General features: G+C 36.6%; 4 protein-coding genes across 6 annotated transcripts; 2 read left to right on the top strand and 2 right to left on the bottom strand.

Annotated features, from left to right (window-relative positions):
* Positions 1 to 6: 6 nt before the first annotated feature.
* On the top strand, positions 7 to 5348 carry LOC114467154 (F-box only protein 6-like). Of its 2 annotated transcripts, XM_028453240.1 has the most exons (6): positions 7 to 133; positions 1282 to 1510; positions 1603 to 1714; positions 1810 to 1905; positions 4425 to 4560; positions 4630 to 5348. In XM_028453240.1, exons 1-6 carry the CDS (start codon positions 47 to 49, stop codon positions 4774 to 4776), a joined length of 807 nt encoding a protein of 268 aa, XP_028309041.1. In that variant the 5' UTR covers positions 7 to 46; the 3' UTR covers positions 4777 to 5348. The 2 variants fall into 2 exon arrangements, with proteins under 2 accessions (XP_028309041.1, XP_028309040.1); XM_028453239.1 differs by having other exon boundaries at positions 4425 to 5348.
* Positions 5349 to 7107: 1759 nt separating this feature from the next.
* On the top strand, positions 7108 to 12079 carry LOC114466682 (F-box only protein 6-like). The gene is made up of 7 exons (XM_028452317.1): positions 7108 to 7188; positions 7664 to 7767; positions 9551 to 9800; positions 9899 to 10013; positions 10116 to 10211; positions 11532 to 11667; positions 11732 to 12079. Exons 1-7 carry the CDS (start codon positions 7167 to 7169, stop codon positions 11876 to 11878), a joined length of 870 nt encoding a protein of 289 aa, XP_028308118.1. The 5' UTR covers positions 7108 to 7166; the 3' UTR covers positions 11879 to 12079.
* A 385-nt stretch (positions 12080 to 12464) lies between these two features.
* Positions 12465 to 17234, bottom strand: LOC114466683 (cell division control protein 42 homolog). 2 transcript variants are annotated; one of them, XM_028452318.1, is made up of 6 exons: positions 17129 to 17234; positions 15939 to 16057; positions 15776 to 15848; positions 15580 to 15689; positions 14292 to 14489; positions 12465 to 13529 (listed from the first exon to the last, which is right to left on the bottom strand). In XM_028452318.1, exons 2-6 carry the CDS (start codon positions 16041 to 16043, stop codon positions 13440 to 13442), a joined length of 576 nt encoding a protein of 191 aa, XP_028308119.1. In that variant the 5' UTR covers positions 16044 to 16057; positions 17129 to 17234; the 3' UTR covers positions 12465 to 13439. The 2 variants fall into 2 exon arrangements, with proteins under 2 accessions (XP_028308119.1, XP_028308120.1); XM_028452319.1 differs by lacking the exon at positions 12465 to 13529 and adding an exon at positions 13593 to 14124.
* A 1474-nt stretch (positions 17235 to 18708) lies between these two features.
* On the bottom strand, positions 18709 to 21714 carry LOC114467379 (CMRF35-like molecule 7). Its single transcript, XM_028453612.1, has 4 exons — positions 21641 to 21714; positions 21197 to 21562; positions 19077 to 19131; positions 18709 to 18977 (listed from the first exon to the last, which is right to left on the bottom strand). The coding sequence occupies exons 1-4, from the start codon at positions 21675 to 21677 to the stop codon at positions 18830 to 18832; spliced, it is 606 nt and encodes a 201-aa protein (XP_028309413.1). The 5' UTR covers positions 21678 to 21714; the 3' UTR covers positions 18709 to 18829.
* Between the last annotated feature and the right edge of the window lie 6217 nt (positions 21715 to 27931).

Genomic DNA, 27931 nt, shown 5'->3' with positions numbered 1-27931 from the left:
TCCACTCTGCAATTACTTCCTGCTTGGACGGGATTCGTCTCCAGCTATGGGTGTAGCTCTGAGCTGTAAATCAGCCTCTGGTCGGACTCAGTCGGACACTGGCGAGCCTCCAGCTCTGCTGTTTGATCAACATGTAAGTGTGTAACATACAAACTGCTTAAATACAAGTTACACAACTGCTACAAAACTGCTCTAAACGCACATTGGGAAACAGATTAACTCCAGAAATTATAGTGAGTTAACCACGAATACCATTTTAAACTCCATTTTGTCATATATTTTTTTTAAATGTACTTTATGCGAATATTTAAGGCCGTGGCTATGCATACGGAAACGTATGAATAGACCCGTACTCTATTCATACGCCCCTCATTAGCCAGTTTAGGTGACACGATACTGTTGGTACACCACGTGACTTGAAGTTCTGTCAGTTTTATTTTAGCTCATATTTATTTTTAGCTACCCCGCCAACCCTTTTATTTTAACCCTAACCCTATCCAAGGAAATACCCTAAAAAAAAATTTTTCCGTATATGTATTTTTAACCATAACCCTATCCTTAACCCTAACCCACAAAATACCCTATATATGTATTTTTAAAGGTGGAATTTGCTGTGCTAAATATGTTAAAATGAAAAAAATATATATGACAAAAGTGGGATTCAAATCCACATTAGCGGAAGGAAGGATCCTCGAGTGCGGCGCCTTAGACCACTCGGCCATCCTGACGCTGTGAAAAAAACACATGACATTACGCTTATGTAGAAAAGGTCCGGAAAACATGGAAAACGTACCCATACGTGGATAGGTTTCCATATCAATAGACACTTCGTAAATATATACTTTGTACCAATCCTAAGGCCTGGGGGCCAAATCTGGCCCTTTGGAGGATCAAATTTGGCCCACAGGAGAAATAGATATTGCTAAAAAATGAATCTTTCATGTGTAAGTAGTATATTTTTTCTTTCTCTTTATTTAAAATTGATAAGCTGTTTAATATGTCCTGGTTTATTTTTTTATTACGTTTTCCCAAACAATTGCTTCTTTTCTAGTTTTTCATAGAATGAGTCTATTTTTATCAGAATCAGAATTCCTTTATTTAGAACTTCATTATTAATAATAATAATAATAATAATAATATTTTGACGTTTATCAAAGAAAACTAAACATTTTACAATGACAAAAGATATTTACAGAACATTTTTGTGCAAATCCAAAATGAACTTTTTTTTCGTCCTTTTTCCATTACGCCAACTTCTCACTACCATTGGTTCCTCCAAAGATCCTTGAAGAAATCTTTCTCAAGCTTCCCTACACTCAAGTGGTTCGTGTTTGCCGATTAGTTTGCCACCAGTGGAAGGAAGTGGCCGACTCACAATCTCTGTGGAAAGAGAAATGTAGAAGAGACGGGTATAAGCTCTGTGACACCACTAAAATACCAACGGATTGGCGGTTGTTTTACGCTTTGTGTCATAACAAACAAAATCTCCTCAAGAACTCGTGCGGAGAAGGTGAGAAACCACTGAGCTGACACGAATCTATCAAGATTCTCTTGTTTCTGACAGTACAAAACATTCCCGTATCCTTTATGTGTGTCTCATAGATCAATTGAAAGGTTGGCAGATGTTGGACAAAGGTCAAAAGTGGCAGGTAAAAAAGTTATGGGAGCCCCATCCCAATGAGAAAGTTAGGACAAACTTTGTGACCTCTTACGGGTGAGTGTTCATCAGTAATGCTCTGGAACACATATTTAACATATTCTATCTACTGTTGACTGATAAGGACCCTAAAGTCTGTTTGTCATCTGCAGGAGGTGCAGAAAGATGCAGTTGATTGATTTAAAGAAGAAAGGTTACAGCTCTTCTTTTATGGATGAATTCCAGCCTGCTATCAGAGTAACTGATTGGTGAGGATGCCATGAGACAGAAAAACACTGGCTTTTTTAGTCAATTCTTCGCGAGTCATTTTTAGAGCAAGAACTCATCAATAACAAGTATTTTATGTTCCATTGTCTTGGAGTCTTGAATGAAATTCCTGCTATAAAGTAGTGACTTGTTTATTGTCTTATATGTAGTCTTGGATGGATGGATGGATGGATGGATAGATAGATGGATGAATATCCCCTAATTGCAGATATTCAAGTTACAAACCATGTGCAAAGTCACCCAATGACTTTTTCTTCTTCTTTTTCTGTCTTTTTTTCATCATCTTATCCATTCTTATCTTAAGCTATTTAAATCTTAGCCTCTAGTCATCCAATCATACACCATACTTCCTTATTGTGTGTAGGGTTTTGAAGGTCTGCAGATTTTAGGCACACTACGGACAGAAATTCCTCCCTTGACAAAATAAAAGTCTTATATAGCAGAGCCAAACTACAAATACAGACTCATATGTATTCCTACAATTCATTTCAAGACTGATGCTGCGTTCACACCGAATGTCCGTACGTCCAGATTACATACAAAGTCAATGGATAGATGCGTCCCAGGTGCGAAATCTATCCAGTGCGGAAGTGTGGTTCTATCCGTACGTCAAGTGCATTGGCCGTGCGAGCGTGCTCACGATGTTATGCATATCCGCACATTTGCAAGAGTTGAAAATATTGAACTCCTGCGACTGTTTCATATGACGAAAGCCAATCAGAGTCTTTGTTGATGATGACGTCAGACCGTCAACACAGACCCCGGTCTGTTCACCCATTCAACCATGGAGTAGAAGCTGTGTGTGACCACCTGGAGCTGTATGATACAGCCTTTATAAACGAGACCGGACTAGGAAGGATTTGGCGTGGAGGAGAATCAGTGAGGAGGTAAAAGTTATCTCTGTAGTTTATGGTTTATGTTTATGAGAGGAGAAAAAGGAGCACAGCTCCTCGCTTCAGCAGGTAGTGAAAACTGGTGGGCGGGGCTTCATACGTACGTCTGAAGCGAATGGGGACATTTTTGGTCCTGCGGACCCTTCAGGACGTTTCGTGCAGCAGATGCATCCGGTGCCGCAGAAGGCGCATTCGGTGTGAACGCAGCATTACAGTAAATTCTTGACATGCTGTCGAAGGTCAACACTACAAGAAGTGCAATGCATGTTTTGTTATATTGTATTATTATATATATCACACTGTGTTATATATATCACAGTAAATTCTAAACATCCGGAGTGTGGATTAAATATAGAAAACTTGTTCATGCTGAGGGAAAACTTAAACCCACAATCAAACCAAAGCTCCAACTGCTATTCTGACAGGAAAATTAAGGCAAATATACTTATTATAAAGGGGCCTCTGATTTTCTGTGTTTGCGGGAAACTGATGGAAAAAACGAAATTAACGTTCTAAAACAGAAAATTTAATCTGACACGAAAAAGCAAATCTGACCCATTCCTTTTTTCTCACTCTTTTTTTTTTTTTTTTCATTTAAAATTGGACCTTAACATGACACGGAAATGCATGTTTTGGGACAATATCATGCAATTACACGATTATAGTGATTGGAAATGAATGTAGAGCTTCATCTGAAGTGTGTTTTTAACGTGTTGTGATGAACAAGTGGTTCGGATTATAATGACTGCATTCAGTCTGAAAAGGCACTGGCGCAAAGACAAGTTTAGCTGATGGTGTATTAGCTAGTCATTATTTTACCTGCCGACACGTCGAGACCGAAGCATCTCTAATCACATGGCTTTGTAGGGTTCCATGCAAAATGTGAGGATGATTTGCCGGTTGACAGTAATTAAAGATTTTGCAAATAATGTTTTGGGATCATATCACACATTTCCATGGTATTTTCCCTTTAAACGTTAAGCCGAAGGTCTAACACTGTGGCTAATGTCGCTACTGCTACGTAATCTTGCTTGTTTTTAGTGTAACCATCTCTATTTTGTCAATCATCTGAAGCATATAAAATGTATAATAGTAGCTGACTTTAGCCATATTTAGCATGTTTGATACGATTTTGGGAAGTTTAATTAGCCAGTAAAGTGATGAAAACAAGGAAAGATGAAGAAACAGAAAAAAGAACAGTGTAACTTGACGCCACAATGGGTAAACCCTGAAACGGAATTTGGAAAATGGAGGCCCTACGTATATATAGAGATAAATCCTGCTATGTTTGACTTTACTTCATTATTACTTTGCGTAATCAAAAACGATATCGCCCAAAACCCGAATGATGACTACAAGGACAAACACCTCTGTATACTAAAAGCTATTAACCTTTGTTCAGTAATTCACAAAAGCTGTATCAGATGTACACGTGTGTTGTGACTTACTATTAATAAAAGTACAAATGTTGGACTAATATGTTTTTAATTGGAACTAGTTTGTACATGCATTTTCATGCTATTGATAACAATGAATGCCTTGTTAGCATGTCAACCCTTGATACAATAACTTTGCGTAACTAAATGATCACTGTTTTCACATTCTAGGTATGCAGCTCTATGGGATTGTGCCATTGAATATACAATCTTTGTAAAATTGCTCAATCAAAAGAAGGAGGTCATTAATGAATTCTGTCCTGAGCCTTTTTACTTCGAGCCTAGATTTGATCTACAGTGGAATCAGGTATGTATAGAAACTAAGAATCACAACAACAAAGTGAGACTAAAGACATCTGCTATGAATTCGTTTCAGGTGACTCACATCTTCCGGAACTACGGACCTGGAGTAAGATACGTTATTATTGTTCATGGTGGTTCGGTCAGACGTTTTTGGTCCGAATGGTGTGGAATTCGTATTACTGACACTTGTATTGAAATATGTCCTGCAGAGGCTACGTAGCCCTTAAACGTTTGATTTTTATTAGCGTTCATCAAGATGTACTTCATGCACCTCTCTTATTATGTAACAGTAATTTGAATGGTATAGACTTCAGTTTTGTTTTGAAATATAGATATTTTTTAAAAGATTTCCATCACTATGCACTTTTTTATTGACTGTGTTCAATACCCTGCAAAATGCATGAGATAGTTGATCGCTGAGTAAGCGTAGCGAAAGTGTGGCACATGTAGCATGTCTGTGTGCGAGTCTGTGTTATTTTTTAAATCACTTACTTATTTTAGTTTTAATAACATTTGTGTATGATTCCTGAAATGTTGTGTTTTTTTTTTTTTACAATGACAATAAAGCATTTTGAAAATTAAGGAAGGTGTCATGAAACTCTAATGACAACCCAAACTTAACTTTTATTACAAAATATCATAAATAAAAATTTGATAGATATATAAAACCATAAATGAGAGACAGTTTTGTGCCTTTTTGAAATTAAAATAGGAATCTAAAATGAATGTATCGGCAATTACTTTAAAAAAAATTGTTTTCATAAATAAAGGAAATTTGAATGTGTATCACCACCGTGTATCATGTTTTATTTATTTAAACAATTCCTTTCATTTCAGAAGCGCGTGACATGACTAGATATTAAATGAAATCAAATTCAACTTTATTTATATAGCGCAAATTACATCAAAGTCATCTCAGTATGGTTAACAAACTATAAAGTCCATAGGAGGAAAGAACTGCTGAAATATGGATTATTATTCATGTATTTTTTTTTTAACAAACTGAAATTAAATGTCCAAAAGCTCTTATTTAACCATAATAAAATATATTCAGGTCAACTTTCTCAAAGCCTATTTGTTGGAACAGACAATTTCAGAAGATCTGATTTCAACTTAATCTAAATCTAACAATAACACAGTACGTAAGCGATGAGAAAAATCAGACATAAATAACTAGGACACTCAGATTAACACTAAAAAAAAGACTTTGACCAAAATGCACAAAATTTAAAGCATTAACAAACAAGAATAATTCTATTTTAAATATTAAACTTAATACACAGTAAACAACTCATATACATATACCTAATAGAGCAGAGACAATAGACCCCTAAATGATAAATAATAATAATGAATACATAATTTGTATATCAGCAGTAAATGTCATCTTTTTTAGTTTATTTTATTTGAGCTGTTTACTTTCATTTACTTACAGAAATCACATCATTACACAGTAATGGAAGCTCAAAAGGAGTAGGTTGAAGCAAGGAAGCTTATATGCGCCTCCCCCTTTATTCATATTCTCAGTACTCGTGCATTTCACATTTGTATCCCCATTGGGAACTCAACCAACAACAACTGCGTCCCACAAATTACATTACATTGGAAAAGTTACCGTAAAAGTTCAAGAACACCATTTTTATACCCAGGCACACACAACCACCAGCATGTACCTGTTTATGAGTTACATTTTCCTATTACAATTGCATTTTCAACCATACAATCAATAACACAGACCTTACAATTTGCAGCATTTGACATGGTAAAAGCTTATAGCTACATTCCACATCAAGTGTATATTGTCCCAAGCTTATAAAGATTACTGTACATTGTTTGAGTTATGTCGTGAAGAGTAACATTAGAACAGCATACTACATATTGCTAGACTCTAGTAAGCAGGAATACGGGAATGTTTTATGTATTAATTGAGTATAACAATATCAAAAGTCAGTATGTAAGTGGTAAGTTGGTTATTTAGTAGGTTTATACCACTTTATTATAACAAATCATGTGGAGACGTTAGTGCTGGGCGATTTTGTGTTAAAAAAAATTCGATTTTCGATTTTTTTTTTTTTTTAAATGCACTTAAAAATGACTGCAGACATCAGATATATTGTCAAAAGTGCAACTTTATTGCTGTGATTGTCCTCAAGAGTTAAAATGCACAGAACAATCCCTAAATCAAAAGTAAATGAGGCTCTGTCATTCAACTATTTCAAGCTTTAACCCAGGTTTAAGCAAAAGTGCAACAGCAACTTCACAGTAGCTTAAATTATCTGATTAAGAAATCAGACAACTACACATTCTTTAACATATAACATTACAATTAAAAAATATTAAACACTTTCCTTAGCGTCTCAGCGTAATACGGATAAAAAATGAAACATGCATTGATTTGTAAAACATCTTCTGATTAAAAGAATACTGTTAGATTTAAACCTTTGTGCTTAAAACTGTGCTGACGCCTATTTAATTTGTGTGTGTCTTTATCTTTGACGAGCTCGTGTTTGACACGTGACATTCACAAGTGTTTTAGAATCATAACAAGTATAACAACATAGAATAAAAATGGTGTCCCTTCGAAGGCGGTGTCTTTTCCATCATTAATATATGTTCCGCTCGCTGTTTCTATGTACGTTTCAGTTTCGTGGACAGCTGTAGCTAATCTATTTTAATGTGTAGCTAACCGCACAATGCTTCTCTGTAAGATACGCTGGCTTTAACAACCATCTCCGCCTTCAGAAGCCAAGCAGGACTGCCTCGGTGATCACATCGAGTGCACCCGAAAGATGGTCGTCTTATCGGAAGTAGTGTGACAGACATTCCGACCTCGTAAACCCGTGTTTACCCGTAAAGAAATTGACAGAAACTGTTCGTCATGACTTTAATTTAGATCATTAGGCAAAAGTGTTCGCATGAGGCACTTTATACACACCCGAGGGTCTATCTCGAAATGCACTTCCTTGTTGCGTGTTTGTCGGACATTTTGACCGAGAATTAATGATGTAGCTGTCATTCGTCTTCTTGTGTATCCGTGTTTTTGTGTTTGCGTTTGGGAAGGACATCATAGTTAATTGTCGGTGTTGTGTTGTGTCGTTTGTCTGGAGGTTGTCCTGGTATGAAGAGGAGAGCTAAAGGCATGGGTGCGACTCAAAGCTCCAGTTTAGTGTCATCAGCCTCCGGATCTGCAGCTCAACTTCCTGAATACAATGTAAGTCTGAACCTGAACCTGTTCTTACTCAATAACCTACTAAACTATGTCATTTTATGTCCTTTACCTTGCTGCTTAACCCTTCATTTACGTTTATGTGTAGTTAATAATTTATATCAACATTTTATCTTAAATGTTGTCTTTATTTTGTGAGTTTGGCATTTTTTTAAAATTTTTAATCTTGCCCATGATTGTCAAACTTATTTAGGTCCTGTGATCAATTTTTATTTTATCATTCTTTTAAAGAATTTCACATTTAAAAAAATAAATATATTTTGAAAGTAATTTAGGAACTCAGTAATAGGGTAAATCCTTGCAGACCATATGTGATCTAGCACTTTGATATTGTCAGAGAAGCAGGTCATCTACTGTAATATACCAATAGTCTGAATACGGAGGCTTGTACTACAAAGCTGAGTAAACATAGAGTGGGTGTGTTCGAAATGGCGTACCCCGTACTATGCACTACAAACAATGCGTATATACTGTCTACTATATACTATAAGTATGATTAGGATGGTGACCAAGGGCTGGGATAAACAGTTATTTTTGAAACGATTAATCTGGCGATAATTTTTTTTTGATGCATCGAGTAATCTAACGATTCATTTTTCCAGTTCGACTCGATTCGATTATCTCCCCATTAATTGACTAAAAGTAATTTATTCATGTTGATTTACGTATCTAAAATGAAAAAAAAAGAAAAGAAATTCCTTAACATTGCGCTATATGTTTATTGCTCAACTCAAAATTCCAAAAATAAAGTTCAAGTAAGAATATAAAAGTACAAAATAATGCATTCAGAGTCAGAGTTAGCATTCATTGAAAAATAAAATAATTTAAGAAGTGCGCCGCTGATGTCGCGGCGAATGTTTCCTCTTTGTCGCGTCGACGCGCTGCCGTCCGGTCACACCCGGGATAAAGTACAAGGGTTACGGGGAACAGCTACCTTCGACGAACGAGTGCTTGTCTTCACTGCTCTGCACTCTTGAAACTCGGAGGAGCAACTCGCGTTTAGTTATTCTTCGGCACCGCCATCTTTGTTTTGGTCATTTTTTGTGTCAACATATTTTTTGCGTTTGACGTCATCGATGACGTTGACGCGTTGTCCCGGCCCTAGTTCCCACTGATGTATACTTCCATGTTTCCCAAAGATGCATTTCGAACCTACGACAACAAAAACTGGAAGCACACTGAAGCTAAAATATCGCAACCTTTTGAAAGTTCTTAAAACATTTTAAGTGAGGAAGTGACCAAGTAGAATATCAACATGTGGTCATTTGATCCATAAAACTCACGGAAACCCGTTTCATGCCTACATTTCAGAGAGTTTTCGGAGACCCGCCAGTGTGCTATTTATTACATTTTCGGTTAACTTCAAAATAAAAGCCCTATTTACAAAAGCGTTAAACTACTGGAAGACAAGAAGAGATGCTTTTGTTTTGAGAAGTGGATGTTGGATTTTCAGCTTGAAGATTTTACATTCCGCTCACAATGCATACTTCAAAAATGTCTCGATATATGGTAGTTTACATCACTTTGGTTGTGTTTATGGGGCACACTGGCATCAGTATTTAATGAGAACATCTTTTAGGAAATACTCTACAGTTTGAAAAAAACTGCTTTAATACTAACAGTTAAAGATGTTGTGTAAGTAGATGGTTGAGTATTCCCCTCCCTTCTGTCCTTAAATGAAACATTTTGTATTAGAAGACAAAATAATTAAAAAAGAAGTAGATATACACACGTCTTGAACACACCCAAATATGTTTCCTCTTCATAGCTTTTCTCAGTTCCTCTGGAGATCCTCGAGGAAATCTTCCTCAATCTACCGCCCCATCAGGTGGTTTGTGTTTGTCGGTTAGTGTGTTGCCAGTGGAAGGAAGCGGCTGACTGTGAATCTTTGTGGAGAGAGAAATGTAGAAGAGAAGGATACCGCCTGAAGGAAGCCTCCAAAGTACCATCAGACTGGAGATTGTTTTACTTTCTGTGCATGAAGAGAAGAAATCTGCTAAAGAATCCCAGAGGAGAAAGTGAGGATCTTTAGACCTACATTAATAGCTGTTGCTATAAGATTTATACTTGAATTTACTGTATTCTCAGTAAAAAGAAACACGTTTGTGTTTTTCAGATAAAATGAAAGACTGGCAAATATTGGAGAATGGTGGTGACAAGTGGAGGACAGAGGGGCTGATGGTGCCCCACCCAAACGAGAAGGTCCAGACTAGCTTTGTGACCTCTTATGGGTGAGTCCTCAGCAGCAACAGCAGCAGGTCTATGTGGAAACTATCTCATGTCTTTTTCCGATACCGTAGTCATCACTTTATACTTTTTCTGTTATTTTGCAGAATGTGCAAAAAAGCCCAGTTGATTGATTTGGCAAAGGAAGGCTACAACTCAGCACTTATGGATAAATTCCAGCCAGACATCAAAGTAACTGATTGGTGAGACTGTAATAGCTAATAATTAAGGATCAAACCACAAATGACGCATAGAAAATGTTATTACACAATTGTAATGTTGCTGTAGACAATAACTAACATTTTTTTTCTACAACACCCATAAAGACATAGGCTATGTTCGAAATCGCATACTAATGTATTATACACTCAATGGGTATATACTGTCTACTGTACTACTATAAGTATGGTTAGGATGATGAGCGTTCCCACTGAAGTATACATCCAAATTTCCCAAGTTGCATTTTGAACCTACGACGACAAAAACCTGAAACACATTTCATTCCGACATTTCGGAGACCCGCCATTGTGCTGAAGACAAGAAGCGATGCTTTTGTTTTGAAAAGAGGATGTTTGATTTTTAGCTTTAAGCCAGTCCCAGGACGATATTACATTCTTTTCGCAATACATCATGGGGCGGTTGAGTATAGTGTGCCCACCGTGCATACATAAAAAAATGTCCCGCTATAGTATACATCCGGGTATTTCTCGGGTACTCAATCTTTTCATACTATCTAAAGTAAAGGCACTACACACTGACTTAGTATGAGTATTACGTTAATTTCCAACACAGCCATAGTGTCATGAAGGCATTTATTTTTAAAAACCAGAGACTTTACTTGCAAAAGTTAAAATTGCTGCTTGCAAGTTTGTTACTGAATCCATCATAAACAATCAGTTTGTTGATAAACTAATCATGTGACTTGACTATGGGAAACGTTTTGCGCATTGCATTTTGGGACTTGAAGTCCAGTAGCAAGATGCAAAGAGGGCACAGAAGTGGAACGCTTTTTTTTTTTAAAAGTGTTTTTATTTCATTCTTACTGTAATTACATTCATTCTTACCGTGATTACTTCAGGACAGTAATTTACTGGACCTGGTTTTTGTTCTGATTTGTTTATCGTGTTCCCAGTAGATATGACAGCACTCTGATTTCGGTCAAATCAGCTGCACCTTCGTTTGCGTGTTTCAAGACATGAAGGAAAAGCAATAATACCTGAAAAGTGCATGGCTCACTGACTATAAATGAATGAATTAGGAAACCCTGTTTAGTGTTTACTTAAAAACAAGAAAAGTCGCCTTTTATGGGCTGCACTGGGCCAGTGTTTTTGGAAGTGTTTATGCTAATTTGGTATATTAAACTGACTAAACAACTGAATGTTTCTTGAAGCTTGCGATTGCTTTTTTTCCCCCCCACACTCATCTGTTGTATTGCAGTCCTTTTTCCTTATATATGTGTCGGAGTGCAATTTATCAATTGTTGTTCTGTATTAACTGCATATTTTTGTTCTGCATTGAATTAGGTATGCACCACGATTTGACTGTGGCAGTGAATACTCCATCGTCGTGCAGCTGATCAATGGAAAGAAGGAGGTTGTGAAGGGATTCAAACCTGATACTGTTTATTTTGAGCAGTGGAATGATCAGCAGTGGAATAAGGTATGTGTAAATTGACCCATGTGCTTTAGGAGGCCCGAAAAAGGAATAACATCCATTTCTGCAGATGACCCACGTTTTTCGCGACTACGGTCCAGGAGTGAGATACATTCGTTTCATCCATGGTGGGAAAGACACACAATTCTGGGCTGGATGGTATGGAATACGTCTTACAGAAAGCTGCATTGAAATCTGTCATAGAGAGGACACATAGCCTTCTGTCATCTGCAATGTCAACGTCAACATATACATGTCTATAATATATCTTCAAGAATGTTTTCTCATGCTGTTTGTGCTTTCCACTCATTCCCAAATGTAATCAAATCTCAGATACTTGGAATAATGTTTAAATGCATTGAAATGTTCCTCTAAAATGCTCTCTACTAAATATAATAAAGCTTTAACGACTATCTCACCAATGAAAATTGTTATTTGACAAAGCACACATTCACTGGGTCTGACTGATGCTTTTCTAAAGTGGCTCTTGAATAATTTATTTGCTCCCAATCAGCCATTGTAATTATTTTGGCAAAAAAAATTGTCTTTTAATACCAGAGGCGTCACAGTTCTCAGCTTTACAGAATAAAAGACGGGTTAGCAATTATTTCAGCGATAACTACTGCTTCGTAAGCATTCCCTGAAAGGCTAAACTCAGTAATGACAAGTGAAATCTAGTACAGTGAAACGTTTTATTTTTGTGTCGTTGCTGCTTTTTAAAGAACTTTTCCTACATGACGTGCAAAAATGTAACATCTCATGTGAAAACAGACAAAACAAAGTTGCATTGAAGTAACATGTAATAATAGTAATACTGGTTTATTGTGATGCTTCGTTACAAGACAAATACAGTACAAGTCTTTCACTTCAATAAAAAAAGAAAATTCAGTCTCAAACATTTTTTGAATTAAGTTTGTTTTCAGTCATTTCAGATCAATGATGCACACACTTTATTCAGTCAATAAGTTATGAGTTCCTCTGTAGTATTTACAGAGCAAATTCTGCCAACGGTTTAGGCACGGATGTAGTACAAGTTAAATCTCAGTCGTTAAAACGATCTCCACAGGATCCTGACGTTATAGTGTAGCAAGAGGCATGTGTGGTGTAATGCTGCTGCAAATATTCAGCTTTTTTTTTTCTCTTTATCAATGTCTAGCTAGGATTCATGACTGTAAAGCAGATGTGCTCACATTCTATTGGACTGATTTTTTTCTAAATTTAATTTGCATTGAAATGTTTTTAAAGGAATATATTTTAAAAATAGTTTTTATAGAACCTTTCTTAGAATTACCTGCAAGCCATTTTAACCCTGAATAAATTCCCCAGTTTAACACAACACAGAAATACCTTATTTCAAACTGTTTAAATTGACTTTGGGATTTGTATTGCTTAGTGCAGCTGTTCCAACTGTAAATAAAGATATTAAAGGAAAAGCGAGAGTTTTGGCTTATTCTCAGATCTACTGAAGCATTAACTTATATCCTGTTCTTCTGTAACAATCCCAAACTGCATTTGTTCACAAAGTGTAACCATTTGTTGAGACAATATCAGAATTTAGCATTTCCATCTTTACATGGCATCGTGTTACACAATCCTAAAAATACCTCTTCATTATGGCATATATACGCAGCTGGGGTTAATTCAGTTAAATCTTTTTTTTTTTTGATAAAAGTTTTTTATCTCAACTCGTGGTGGAATGTGCTTGTGCTGACTCGCTCTCTTCAGCACCGGTTATTTATTCTAAGATCTGATGCAAAGAAGAAGGCTGTGATGAGACTTTAGAGCAGGACGCATTTACGTCTTTTCTTAGGTTCGGGGGGCTCCAGTGCAGCCAGTATGGCCTCATCAAACACATTCTTTAATCCTTTCTGTGGAAACAAAAATGTTTAATAGAACATCAGCACCTTTACGTATAGAAAGCTGAGCAGAAATAGAGCAGAGCAATCAAAATTTTCCTTTATTCAAGTAACATGATACAAGACTTGTCGTTCAGGTGTGCCTCAGGACAAAAAGCTTTTGGAAAATTTTTGAAGCAGAAGTAGAAAAATGTCAGATTTGATGCTCGTACGGGATATATCAGATGACCTCATAAATGGAATATCAACTCAAGTTTTTAGGGAAAAACAAATGACAGAGAACAGAGAAAACAACAGGTTGGCACCATCATCTTAAGCAGCGGGGGTTACTTTGATTAGGCCAAGTTAGGAGGGGGAGTGGGGGGGGAGACATGAATGGAAACAGAAAAACTAATAGGGCACCAAGTTGTATAATGTTTGTACAAAACAAGGGAGGAAGTTGTTTTTCGTGACAGACTTTTGTTTTACGATGTTAAGCAGCAGATGATTGAGAGGCAAAGCAAGATGCAAGAAGACGTCAGAACAAACAGCATTTTCTCTTCCTCTGCGTTTCTGGGGGCTCTAATGCGGCTAAGATAGCCTCGTCAAATACGTTCTTCAGTCCCCGCTACAGGAAGAGGAAGGGAGAAAAACAGGCACACAACACACAGAGAGTTAGTGGGAGGGTTGAGCTAAGTGTTGGTGAGAGGCAAAGCAGAGGAGTTCCACTGTTGTTAGGGGGGAGGTGGATGGGGGGGGGGGGGGGGGACGTGACAACATGCTCGGTGCTCTTACCTGTGTTAAGGCTGAACACTCCACGTATTTGACTGCCTTGAGGTCTCGAGCCAGCTTCTCCGCTGTCTCAGGGGTGATAGGCTTCTGTTTGTTCTTGGCTAGCTTCTCCACAGTGGAGGGGTCGTCACGCAGGTCGATCTGAGTGCCCACCAACAGGAACGGGGTCTTGGGACAGTGGTGAGTGATTTCAGGAACCCACTGGAGACAAATAAACACACGTTTGTCACAAAAAAGGCAGATACATTACACGCAGTAGCCTGTAGTAGTAAAACTCAATATATCTTGAATCTCGATATATTGCCCAGCTCAAATAGGAACCAATTAGTGTTTGTATCTCTTTCGTCTGCACCGGAACTGATATTCCATCACCCAGTTTCTGTGTTTTTTAACTAGCTCATATTGGTATCCTCTGAAATCCACAAAGACCTCATTGATCTTTGTTAACCTATTATACCAAATAAGAGCTTATGATCATTGATACATCACTTAAATCAGGGGTGTTGAACTTGGGCCACAGGCTGGAAAATTAGCAAATCTAACATTAATGGGCCCTGGTTTGATCTTTAAAGTATAAATGATATATAAAGTATTGAAGATACCATATCAATCCTTGATTTTGTGACCAATTTTGGCGGGTTTTTGGAAAGAGATGGGTGAATTAAGGAGCCAGAGGTTGTGTAATGAATCTACTGGTGCCCCTCATTTCTTGTGATCAACTTCCATGTGTGTTGACGGCTGCCGATATTACAACAAATTCAAAAAATGCAAAAAAATATCTATGCATTTGTTTTTGCAAAAGTGTCAAATCGTAGAACTTCTAACATCTATTGTTCCTCACATCAGCCTCAGAGACGAGAGTCATTCACCTGTTTATGTGGAATGGCTCGTTATCATGCTTCTTGATGACAACACATTGGTTTCAACCAGGTGTGTTAGAGCAGGGAGACATCTTAAAGTCTCAGGATTCCGGCCCTCGAGAACTGGAGTTGAATACCCCTTCCCTATGGGTACATGTACCCCCATTTGAGACACACTCCCCTAAAGGGCCAGATTTAGCCCCCAGACCTTGAGTTTGACACGCAACTCAAATTCTCTATTTTCTGTTGTGCTTGTTCCACCTTCATGTTGATTTTAGCAATGAAATAATAAAAACGTACAGGCCATTTAAAGTTGAGGACGCGGCCAATACGGCGGAGTGCTCTATAACCTGGAAAATACTGCATTTTCATGGACATGAAGTAAAACACTTTGTTATTGATCACTTGTTGGAAATCTTTCATGCGCTCACCTTTTCTTTGACATTCTCAAAAGAAGAAGGTGAGACAACTGAGAAACAGACTAAGAAAACATCCGTCTGCGGGTAGCTTAGAGGCCGTAACCTGTCGTAATCCTCCTGACCTGCAGAGAGACCACACGCAAAAAATAATCACACATCTGCTCACTGTGTAATGTCCCATCATAAAGGGAGTAAACAATGATCCCACCTGCTGTATCAAATAATCCAAGGGTGTAGGGCTCACCCCCGATCATTACGGTTACTGCATAGTTGTCAAACACCTAAAACAAAAAAGAATCCCCAAGTTTGCCCACTTTGGTTGATCAATACAGCCTCGAGACGTACACAGGAAAATAAAAATAAAAACTTACTGTTGGGACGTATTCAGACGGGAATTTGTTGGTGGTGTATGAAATCAACAGGCAGGTTTTACCCACAGCTCCATCACCCACCACCACACACTTGATCGTCTGCATCTCTGCTTTAGATGCTGAAGAAAAAGAGATCATAATGTGAATTTTATCCACATATTAAACACTGTAACACAGCTGATTCAGGCTATGTAGTTTGCTAATAAAAACTGGACGAAGCAGAGCCAGTGAGTGAGTATTAGCCTCTATTAGCTCAGCGTCACACCCCATTATCAACAAGACTGAAGGCTAACATTAGCATTAGACATCGATACACTGTATTTCACAAGACTAGTCGTCCAGATTGGATTCATTTCCTATAAATGCACAGTTTAAACCATTAGTTAATCAAACGGGACATACTTAACTTCAACAGAATGGCAACGGAATCATATTTTTCCCGGTGTTGCCCAGTAAACTAATCTGAAGAACCCGTTACGCTAACTCCGAGTCTGGTTTGCGATTGGCCGGTGTAACGCATCTACTTGTTACCATGTCATCGTGTGAAGAACTGCCATCGTTATGTAAAGCAAGTAGATGTTTATTTTTTTCCTCTAAAAAATACAAATCTCCTAAAATTGAAAAATAGACCCTCCCCTCCCCACAATGACGAGTCACTTAACTTTTATAGATTAAAAATGAACAACACAAGTCGACACACAAATATTGAATACATACTAACACATCCAACAACTTTAGCTTTATTACATATACTAAAATGTAAATACATTCTAATATTATGAAATGCCTTAAGCTTTCAGCTCATCATTGCGTTTTCTAAAGGAAACACCAGACTGAAATCAATCCAAATAGCAAACAATTTTTTTTTTTTATTGACAATTAATCAATAAAAAGCGTTTAAAATAAATTCAAAACAAACATACTGTATCTTGTACAACAAATATTTTATTAATGACTTTGGGCGACTTCTAATCTTCATATGATATTAAAAAAGCAGACACCAGCCACAACTCGGCCACCAATTAACATGAATACCAATGGGTTTATGACGTTAGCCAGTGCTAGCTTGAAAACTAACACTGTCCGGCCTGCTTTACCCCCAAACCAAACTAATAAAAAGCATCCAAGCAAATTCCATCGTAGTTTTTATTAGTAAGGTAACAGCACACACAAACGTGTCGGTTACGTACCGGTGTCAGTCTGTATCTCTGTTAGTGTTAGCCGTCTGTTTCGCCGGGCGTTGGCACCAGCGAGCAGCAGCTTCGTAGGTCTGTGAGTGAGAAGACTTCCGCCTTTGCACAACGACTTCAAAATAAAACAACACCCACTCGCTTTTGAATATGTACAGTATTGTGATTTCACAAGTTTTGTTATTTATCTTTTTCTTGGTAGAATCTCAAATACTTTTGATATTATCAACAACAAAAATCTTGTTGAAAGGCTCACATTTCAGATAGTTTGTGAAAGGTTTTGTGAAATAAGCAGTAATAACAACCTGCTTATTGGATTTGATTACAGGGGTGGATGTTTCCTTTGAAAAATATGAGTTATTGTATTAAAATAGTTGTATTTATTCAGAAAACAACTTGAAAATAAAATGCACGATATAGAATGTCTGCAATTTGTTCTTAAGGTTATGGAAATTTGTCAACAATATCAGACTTTTATCAGTTATGGCCCTTTGTCACTCAGATATATGTAGAAAAAGAAAAAAAAAAAAAAAATTTCACAGGTAGAAATAATGTGGAAAAAATAAAATGATATATTCCATGAAAGGTCCATGAAGCGAAGTAGATATGAAAGATCTTACAAAACCGTGTTTTGTGATATGGTTAAAATTAAGGTAAAAAAAAAAAAAAAAAGAACAGATAATGTTTTTATTTTTATTTTTTTAAAATTATTATTCAAATAAAACATTCAGGTCAAAAGTGCCGGTACAACCAGTGTTGGTTTGTAAAAACTATGGATAGTTCATTTTTTATTCACAAAACATTCCACCTTTATTCAAAAACATTATTTGTCAGTCAGTATATTTTCATTTATTTTTAATTTGTATTCCTTCATTTAAAAAAAAAAAAAATTAAAAAAAAATTAAAATAATTTGATGTACTAGGCTAACCTTCATATTTATACATTTACTTTGAAAAACTGATTCTTCATATTCCTGTTTAGTGTGTTAACAACTTTGTCAGCGGTTCCTGCACCAAAAAACGATGACGTCACGTTTTTAAATTTGTCTTACCTGCATAGATAGATAGATAGATAGATAGATAGATAGATAGATAGATAGATAGAAAGATAGATAGATTATTTGTTAGAATGATTAATTGTTAAAATGATGAAATGCTCGAATGATTGATGACCTTTTCTGGTGCAGGGGCGTTTTAATATAGTTATGTTGTGTTTGACAATCAACAGTTTCCCCTACATCGAATTCCTTTATTTCAGCTGTGTATCTGTATACAGTTTGTAATTAATGAAATGATAAGCTGTGTGTCTACGCTGTGAAGCTTTCCTAAATATTGGACACTTTTTCTTATCCTGCTTTGAAAGATTATGAGGAAATTTTCCAAGTAATTGCAAAAAGAACAATAGTCACCATGAGACCCTTCTTTCAAATAAAGTAAATGAAAGTGCCTCAGTCCATTCCAGAGTTGATCATTCTAAATATCATTGGCTTCTTAAAATTGAATCTGTTGTTATTGCTGCGGGTTCTTGTTAAATACATGTGGAAATGTGTTATCTGTAAAATAAGGAGTTTCTTCTCAAGCATTTTTGCGTTGGTTTATTTCCAGCACATTTCTGAAACAGAACGTTTGAAAGTTGACGTGAAGAATAGCTTTAAAGATGTCTGTGATGCATCATTCATGTCATTTTACCAATCTCCATCTTCATTTCTCTACTGTTGAACTCCTTTGATGAATTGGTCGTCTAGGCAGTATTTCATTTCCATTTCGTATCCTCCGAACAGCGTAATATGTAAAGGCCAAACAGCACAACATTAAAATGAAAATAATCCAGCGGAGAATGGCCCACCATCTAATGACACAAGAAAAAAAGTTGACCAGTTTCTATCGGTAACTATAAAAATGTGTTAAATTGCTTTGATTCTTATATAAATCAATGTCATTGTCCTACCTTAATTGTTGTGGATGTGAAGAGCTGACTGGTGTGGTGCTGATTGTGGTCGGAGCTAAGGAGAACACATGATTTGCATATAAAAGGAAGGATAAATGACATTAAAAACACACACAAAAAAAGAAGTTTGTTACTACCTTTGAAAATGAAGATGGTTTTCGGAAGTATGTTGGTGTGTGTGTTTGTTTGTCTGTTTCTGTACACGATAACTTGAAAAGTTAAGAACGGATTTTGATGACATTTTCAGGAAATGTTGATAATGGGTCAAGGAACAGCTGATTACATTTTGGTGATGTTCTGGCTCCCAAAATAAAAAAATAAAAAAATAAAAATAAAAATAAATATATATGTTGTTTTAGAACACTGATGATGTCATCAACAATGTTTTCAGTGTACGATCGTATACACATACAGACACGCACACAAACAGACTGACCTTTTTTGTTTTGGAACAGTGTCTCCGTGGAGACGTACGGACCCGATCGGCCATTTTTGAAAGTCCGCACTAAAGGAGCGCGTGTTCATTTTGTTGTTTTTTTGTTCGTGAACTGTCCAACTCAAAAACTAACTGACAGATTTTAATGACATTTTCTAGAATTATAAGTAATAGGAAAATGAAGAAGTGATAATGTTTTAAAAGGGGAATCCAGAACAATGAACTGATTCTGGATCAGTTTAAAAAATATAAATAATTCCCTATCTATCGAAAATTCAACAAGTCATATCTCGGTTAGGTATTGACCGAGCTCCGTGAAATTTTACTCAGTTATGTTGGGTTAGTATTTCAATTATTCTATTATAAACTATTACTGAGTTTCATCTGGATCTGCATTTCATTGCGATTTTTCAACAAAATCAAAAAATGGGTATCCGTACATTTGGACGTACTGTATCTTTTTTAATGGAGATAGACATTTCTTTCAAGCCTGAATGTGAACGATGATGGTATCGTGATCAGGATCGCTGACCCAGATAACTGTAAATATCTGGCAAAGACGATATTTGGCATTTGGCTGAGCTTTGTGCTAAGAGTTCTTTTTGGTTATTGTATGTTTTAATAAAAATATTTAAGGTAAACAATCCTGATTTGGCTTAAAGCTTGTTATTAAAAGGTTAGAGTGATTCCCGAGGCATACTTAGTTGAGAAGCACTGATTTAGACCATTGGATGATACCAGGGTTGAGAAAAATGTCTTTCAGAATGCAAATGTATGTATGGGCCATGTGTGATTATTGTTTGTCTCTGTATCTATGGGTCAAATGGAACCTTTAGTGGATCAGGTTCCACTCCAAAGCATGTATTCTGATTCTGTTTACATTACAGATTCTCTTCCTGACACATTTGGGACTCACACTAATGGTGCACAGTTAGAAAAGCAGACATTCTACGCTACACCAAAAACATTGATTAAAAAAAAAAAAAAAAAAATAGATGTAGTATGAAAATAAACTGAAAATATCAAGAAAACTTTATATTTAAGCTCTGTAGAATCAGTGAGTGTTTGGGGGTTAATGCATATGAGATGTGACCATGCATTGGTAACATGAGCAAACTGCACTGATGTATTTAAACAGTTTTTGGACATTGCGGTTAAATTGCCATGGATGGATGGAAAAATGTTTTGTTTCCTGACAAAGGCCGACTGTGTGTGTGTGTCATGTGTGGGTTTGGTGGTTTAGTCAAATGAGACATGACCTTACATCATGAGCAACTTGCACAACTGTAGTCAGACTTGCTGAATACGATCACAATAGGATACATTGTAGGCTCCACTGTGTATTCTGAATCCTTTTAACATCATTTTTTAACATCATCTTTTACATTTTGGAGCCAATAAATTATTGTCAGAAACACATTACCAACATTCCCATTGTGTCGAGATACAATTTGTGTATTTTTTTGATTTTTTTCTTGATTGAATATTTACAGCTATTTGAAATCTGCCTTTTCACGCTAACAGCTGCTGTTTTGCCTAAAATTGCCTGGCCCTGAGCATTGCTGCGCATCAGCTATTATTATTACAGATGCCCATTGGTTTAATTAATATTAAATCCAGAATCAGTCACATGAGTATTCACGTGATTACAATAACAGTGTTGTTGTGAAAGGCTGAGCTTTACCTTCATGGGAGACCAGAAGCTTGACCCTAGTATAGATGTTTCGTCCAGGCCTGGAAATAACACACCAGTACATGTCCGTATCGCTCTCTGACAGTGAAGTCATGGTCACGGTGAAGACCCCTGCTTCCTTATTATCACTGATGAAGCTTCTGTCGTTGCGTCGGTTCTTCGGTGTTTTCACTATGATTGCACATATCTCATAAACTGGGCCTTTGCACCAGTACTTTGTGTATTCCCTGTACCGCAGGTTGTACTGACACGCCACTGTCACAGATCCACTGTAGGTCCCTTTTACCACCTCTGGACCAGACAGCAGACTACAGTCTACAGTGCTCTTACTTATGCTCAAGAAATAGATAACTGAAGCTGCAAAGTGCAAACAGAAACACTTTTTAGGTTACATTTAACCAAACCACCCATAAGGCAAGAGAGAATATGAATTACCTTTAAAAAAGCAGACCAAAATCCTGGGTGTCCTCATGATACAGAGTTGAGGCAACTTGTAGCTTTTTGAAACTTCTTCTTATTTCTCTCTTGTGGTTGTGCAATCAAGGAATTATAGGAAGTCCAGCAGGTATTATGCAATGTTTTTGAGTAGGCTTGTGTTTAGATCAGTCAGGTATCTTAGCATTCAGTCACCATCCACGGCACAACATGTGCATTTTAATGAGATCATCAATCAATTCAGCGTTGGCTAGGATAACATATTTATTTTAGGTGTTAATGTTTCCTGGTTTAAAAGCAATGACCCAATAATTCCAGTGGTTTTGTGATTGCATGTTCTCTCTGAGCCTGTTTTTATTTATTTTTTCTCCGTATCTTGCACCATGAGAGTTATATCTTAAATTTGTTGTCTTTGTGTATAATGACAATAAAAGCATCCTATTTTATTCTATTCTATTAAAGAAGTTGCCTTGTCTTTTCAGATTTTACCTCTAAAGAGCTGCCGTAAAACTAGAACTAAGAAGTATTGTATATCTTCAAGAAGGACACAAGATAGACTTCTCTTTTGACAACTATGGTACCTCATCTAAATACCCCTAAATCACATTCCTTCTCTATATTCTGATGCTCTGTTTGAACTTCACCAAGTGATCCTAAATAATTTCCCCACTAGATCAGGGGTCTGCAACCTGTGGCTCTGGAGCCTAATGTGGCTCTTTGACTCTTTTGCAATGGCTCGCTATAGCTTAAAAAAAATATTGAAACAAAAAGTTGTTATTTTCCTACAGCGGCTATTAATAATTAATGACACTGACACCAAATAAAATCATGATATAACAATTTGCAAAATCTACAGACCATCAACTTTCCTTTCACCTGTGGCTAACCTTAAGTTTTAAATTCCTGGTAAGATAATTACATGAACTAAAAGACTATTCTGGAAGAAAATTGAGATTTTAATTGTGTTGGGAAGGATTCATTGTGCCAACGTGCCAGGTACAGTAAATATGCATGCTTGATATGTGGCAAGAAATGAGCAATTAGCATGTGTTGACCGATGTGTTATCAAATTCTTTGTAGCTGTTAAAATATATTAACTCGAAAAAAAAACCGAAGAATTCTTTATATAACTTTTTGTTCATGTAAACTGAGATGCATAAGTATTTGAAGTTGCAAGATACTGTTTTGTTGTTATTTCTTGATGTCAATTTGTTTTTTATTTTTTATTTTAAACAGTTTTTAAGTTGTCATTTAAATGGTCGGACTAAATAACTAAATAAAATTAAATCAAATCAGACATTTTTCGACATAATTTTAACTGTATACAATTTTATACACTGTATTGTCATTGAGAACTTATTTTTTTGGCTCAAGAAGGACTTTAATCCAGGTGAGATGAATCAAAATGGCTCCTATGAGAGTAAAGGTTGCAGACGAGATGAGCTGCTGATTATCTGATTATCTGTCTGTGCTAGGAAGCCATTTAACCATTAAACCAGTGTTCCCAGCTTGGATTTTTCACTTGGTAATTGTTACAGCTGAAAGCTGCCTGAGGTTGACCCATCGACTAGGAAGAAATTCTCCGTCCGTTTCCCTCGTTTTTTGAAATCCATTTTAGACGATCCAACCATTTCCTCCATCTGCTGAGCGATAAAAGACTGCTCAATGATTTTGATGCCTTGAGCAGCGTCTGGTCTTTTTTTTTTTTTCATTCTGTTGCTTCTGTCAGCAGTGAGATAAATACTAGTGTGTGTGAATTTCATACATGCACAACGCACTTGCACACAACCTCCACAATGTTTGACAGATGAGGAAAAACGCCGTGGGCCACAAGATGTTTATTGTTTCACTCTCAATCTAAAAGCTGCACATTTCACACATTTTCATAGATTTTTATGCAACTACGAAGATGTAAGTAAGTGGTTTATTGGTCAGTTTGTGCTCTTTCCCTGGTCACACATCATATCTAGGTCTCTCGTTGTGATTTCCTATTTAGGATGAGTTGTGACCCTGTTACACTTTGGTGGATTTTGGTCTTAAACCACGTTTTTTTTAAATCTTATGCAATAAAAGCACCTTCTGTTGCCTTTGAGACAAAATACCACGAAATCAAGTTTGTATTTGCTCTAACAAAAGATTCCCAGCTGACTTTGTATAATCTGTTTTCTTTCCATCTTATCAAAACTCTGAAGCTCAACCTGATCAGTTTTTGTTAAAAAAACCAAAAAAAAAACAACCTTTTAATTGTCTTTGAGACGGACGATTAAATCTTTTGCCCCATTGCATTGCCTCAATTTCATTTGTGTATTTCCTCAGGCTTTCCCAGCCTAATTTGATTTTTTAAAAAACCCATTTTACTCCACCGTACATACTAATGGCTTAATAATATCCTATACCTGATGCCTGTCTTATTATAAAAGCTAAATTTGCTTCTTTTTAGGTTTTCAATATTTTATGTGCAAACACAGCCAATTGCTCTTTGCTGCGTGTTTGTACTCACTGTGAACTTTCAGTCTCGTAGCTTTTGTATGAACAGACATGTTGAAAGCAATTTGATCTTTGTATATTGTTTTTCCCCTGTCAAAACCAAATGTCATATCTTTGTTAGTGTGTGCAGAGAAATGGGATGTTCTAACTCCACATACTGGATTTTTTTAATTTATTTATTTTTTTTTCATTTTAGTAAAAGCAATGCAAATGTATTTTTATAGCACATGAAGAAAATATTAATACAAATGATGAATACATGAATAAATACATAAAGATAGTTTTTAGGTAACACCACCTGTAATGTTTTTCTTAAAGTGACTTTGCAGAATGAATAAGACCTGAAATATACAGAAAGCATTAACATGATGTCTTTTTTTTTTTTTTTTAGTCTATGAGAGGAGCAAGATGTTGAAAACAAGCAGACACAAAGGGTCAGAATGCAGCCACAGAATGAACATCCCATTAATTCTCTCAGTGACATTATGTAAACTGAACAGGTGTTGTTTTAAATAATGAATATTGAAGTTTTTATTTTGTTGACTTCACCTTCTAGTAAGTAAACGGACAAATACAGTATTATTGAATTATGGAAATGAATTCAAAAGCAAACTCTCTGCACATAAATGTTAATACAGTGCAATTTTGCTATCAGAATAAAGAGATTGCTCACTATTCCTCACGAGGATTCGCTGACATTTGTTGTGTTGCATCCAGCCCGGACTGTGGAATGTTTTTTTATGTTCATTCATTTATGATGTTTTCTGATTGAAGGGATTTGTGGTCTTTAAATTAATGAAAACCGATCTAGGGTGTCCCCTGTCCTGCGCTATTCAACTGTATCAAGCTCACACTCCCTGTGTAATCAAGACAGGATAAGTGGGTCTAGAGCAGGGATGGGCAACAATATGACAACGGGAGCCACAAAAATCCGAGGGCCACATTATCAACATTGATGTCAGCATTGAGAATAATGACTGATCTGAGCATTAATATGTTTGTTTTTTTTATTATTATTATTTAGTCATTTTGCGTGTTTTTTGTGTTCTTGTTGTAATTTTGTGTATTTTTCTGCATTTATTTTGTCAATTGGTGCATTTTCGGGGTCACTTTCTGTCATTTTGTTTTTGTTATCTATATTTTCCTGTCATTTTATTGACAGTTTGTGTGTCTTTGAAGCTATAATGTAATGTTATATATAAGGTAAATGCTGTAATATGCTGTTTTTTTTTTTTTTTTGGTCATTTTGTTTGAGTTTTTGTGTACTTTGTGCATTTTGCTGTCAATCTGTGATGTTTTTGGGAGTTATCTTGTCTATTATGTTGGGCTTTATATTCCTTTCAACTTCTTGAAATACAATTTTTGGGGATTTGTTTTGGGGCCGCACAAAATTAGACTGAGTTGCCTAAGTCTGGAACGCAGAATCCAATTTTCTGCCAATTAATGACTACAACAGCCGCTCGACCTCTGCCTAAACTGAAATAGGAGATTATGACGTTGGCTCACCAATGACCTGCTGCTTACCTGCTTATTTTAACCAGCTTGGCTCTTGTTTGGTTTTTATTTGTTTGTGTTTTGGGGATTTAAACAGCTGAATAAAAAAAAAGGATAAACCTGACATGACATGCTACAATGTTTTGTGTGTGATCTCTCTATTAATGGAAGCCAACTGAATAAGAGGTTCTCTCTGTCAAAATCCTTGCATTTATTTTTGTATAATGCATTCAGCAGCCTTTACTCTGTGGGTTTCTTTTATGCTGAGGATGAATGCAACCTTGCAGATCTAAACAATTCCCTTAGAAGACTATTAGTCGGATTTATTGACCTTTTCTTACGAGTTACTGGCATGTTTCCATCATTCTCAGCTTCATTCTGTTGGTAATAAACTGTCCCCTGAGTTATGGCAGCAACCCAATTGACCTGTAAATAACTGTTAACTTCTTCCTCCTATGCAACCTTATTACCGAATCCAACAGCTGAGGTCAGTGAAGTCAAAGAAAGCAGAAGTGATAAATGCGTGAGCACGTAGGAGGGCTCAGATGATTGTGGCATCCTCAAAAATGTCAAAAGTTGGATGTCAAGGAAACACAACAAACATTTTAGCTTGTGGCCATAATCTTACTGAAAAGGCCAATCCCATCAGAGAACCCCATTTTCATTCAATTCTGTACATATCCTGACTAGCGCGGAAAAAGGGAGGAGTTAAGTGTCCAAAATACACCCAAGTGGATCTCAGGACCGAGAGTTACCCAAGAACAAAACCAAATTCTTTATAGGCTTCCCAAATCTTAATTTGGGCTTTGCTTAAATGCTTCAGTGATAGAATTTGAACATTGATCTGAAATTGTGATTTGTGAAATATTTATATTAATCATGGAACTAATATTTATGTGAGTCCTTATCAGCCCAATGCTAATGTCTATGAATGTTTAGTTCTTCATTTCACGAGACAATATTTACTGATATAGTTATGAACTGTTTAATGATTTACCAAATGATTGAAAAACTCACAAAACCAGGTAGATTGAATATTAGCTATCCACATTATTCTCGGGAGCAAATGGCTGAAACAATGAGCTTGGAAAAAGTTATTTCTAAAGTAATGCTGTCGTAATTCTACCGTTATTTGTTTGTTTTTAAAATGAAGCTGCTTGTGACGATCCTTAACATTTTTAAAACATTTTCCCAATATGAACCATTTCTGAAGTTCAAGTCATATGACCATATGTTAAGAAAACGCAAAGTTTGTGGAGTCAAAACCAATCGTACGAGTGGCAATTTCAACCATTGACATACAATATGTTTGTGAGTAAATTCTGCCATTTTTTCGGTAGAAACATACCTTCAATGTATTAATCTATGAGGCCTACATTATAACTTTATTAGTTAAAGATCGTTGTTGTTGTGGTGGTCACCAGCTTTAGGGTTGCTGGTCAGATGCAGACACAGGGTTTATTATGTCAAAGGGTTTTATGGAACTAAGATTTGGAGGTAAAACAGCTTTCAGTGTGTGTACCTCAGTGAGTCTGCTGCTGTTCAGTGCTTTCAGTGTTATCTATGTTGCTGATAGCGGTAGTCAAAACGGAGTGGAGCCTCCCCAGGCAAAGGCCTTTGTGTGTGAGATGGTATCTGGCCAGCTTAGGGCTGTCCAGGAGAGAGTTCTGTAATTACATATCAGTCGCCAACAGCTTTAATCATTTACTCAAGGAGACATTGTTGACAACAAGGGTGATGGTTAACTCTTTCTATCTTACCTTTGTCAGGTTCTGTTTGGTTTTAGTTGTCTGTAGACCTTGTTGTCAATTATTTGTTTGTTCCGTTTAGTTTCTTTAACTCTTGTCTTTGTGTTCCCAGGTCTTCCGGCTCATGACTCCTCCCCCCAGTGATGTCAGTGTGTTTGGGTTGTGAGTGATTAGCTGCCTCATGTTTTGCACCCAGGTGTGACTCGTTCCCAATCAAGCTTCCTTCACTATTTAGCTGAGTGTTTGGACACTGGTTCATTGTCTGTGTTACCTTCTTTATGTGTTGCTGTGTTTTTGTACCTTGCTCCCTGTTTTCCTTGTGTCTTTTTGGATTTAAAATTTTGTAAGTTTTTTAGATCATTAAAATGAACTGGCTCTATGAATGATATGCCTAGCTGCTGCCTGATTTTCTCTCTGAGCTTGGGTCCTCCTCATCCGCAACTCTGACTCGTTACGTTTTATCACATTGACCGTCACTGACGTCCATAGACGTCATTTGGTTTAGTAACGTTGACTGCCAATGGCAGTGGGAATGGGTGCAGTAAAGTCTTATGCAACTTCC

This window comes from Gouania willdenowi, chromosome 7 (assembly GCF_900634775.1).
Source record: "Gouania willdenowi chromosome 7, fGouWil2.1, whole genome shotgun sequence".
NCBI lineage: Eukaryota > Metazoa > Chordata > Actinopteri > Blenniiformes > Gobiesocidae > Gouania > Gouania willdenowi.
Note: the sequence above shows the minus strand (reverse complement) of the source record. Positions and strands in the feature narration are given on the sequence as shown.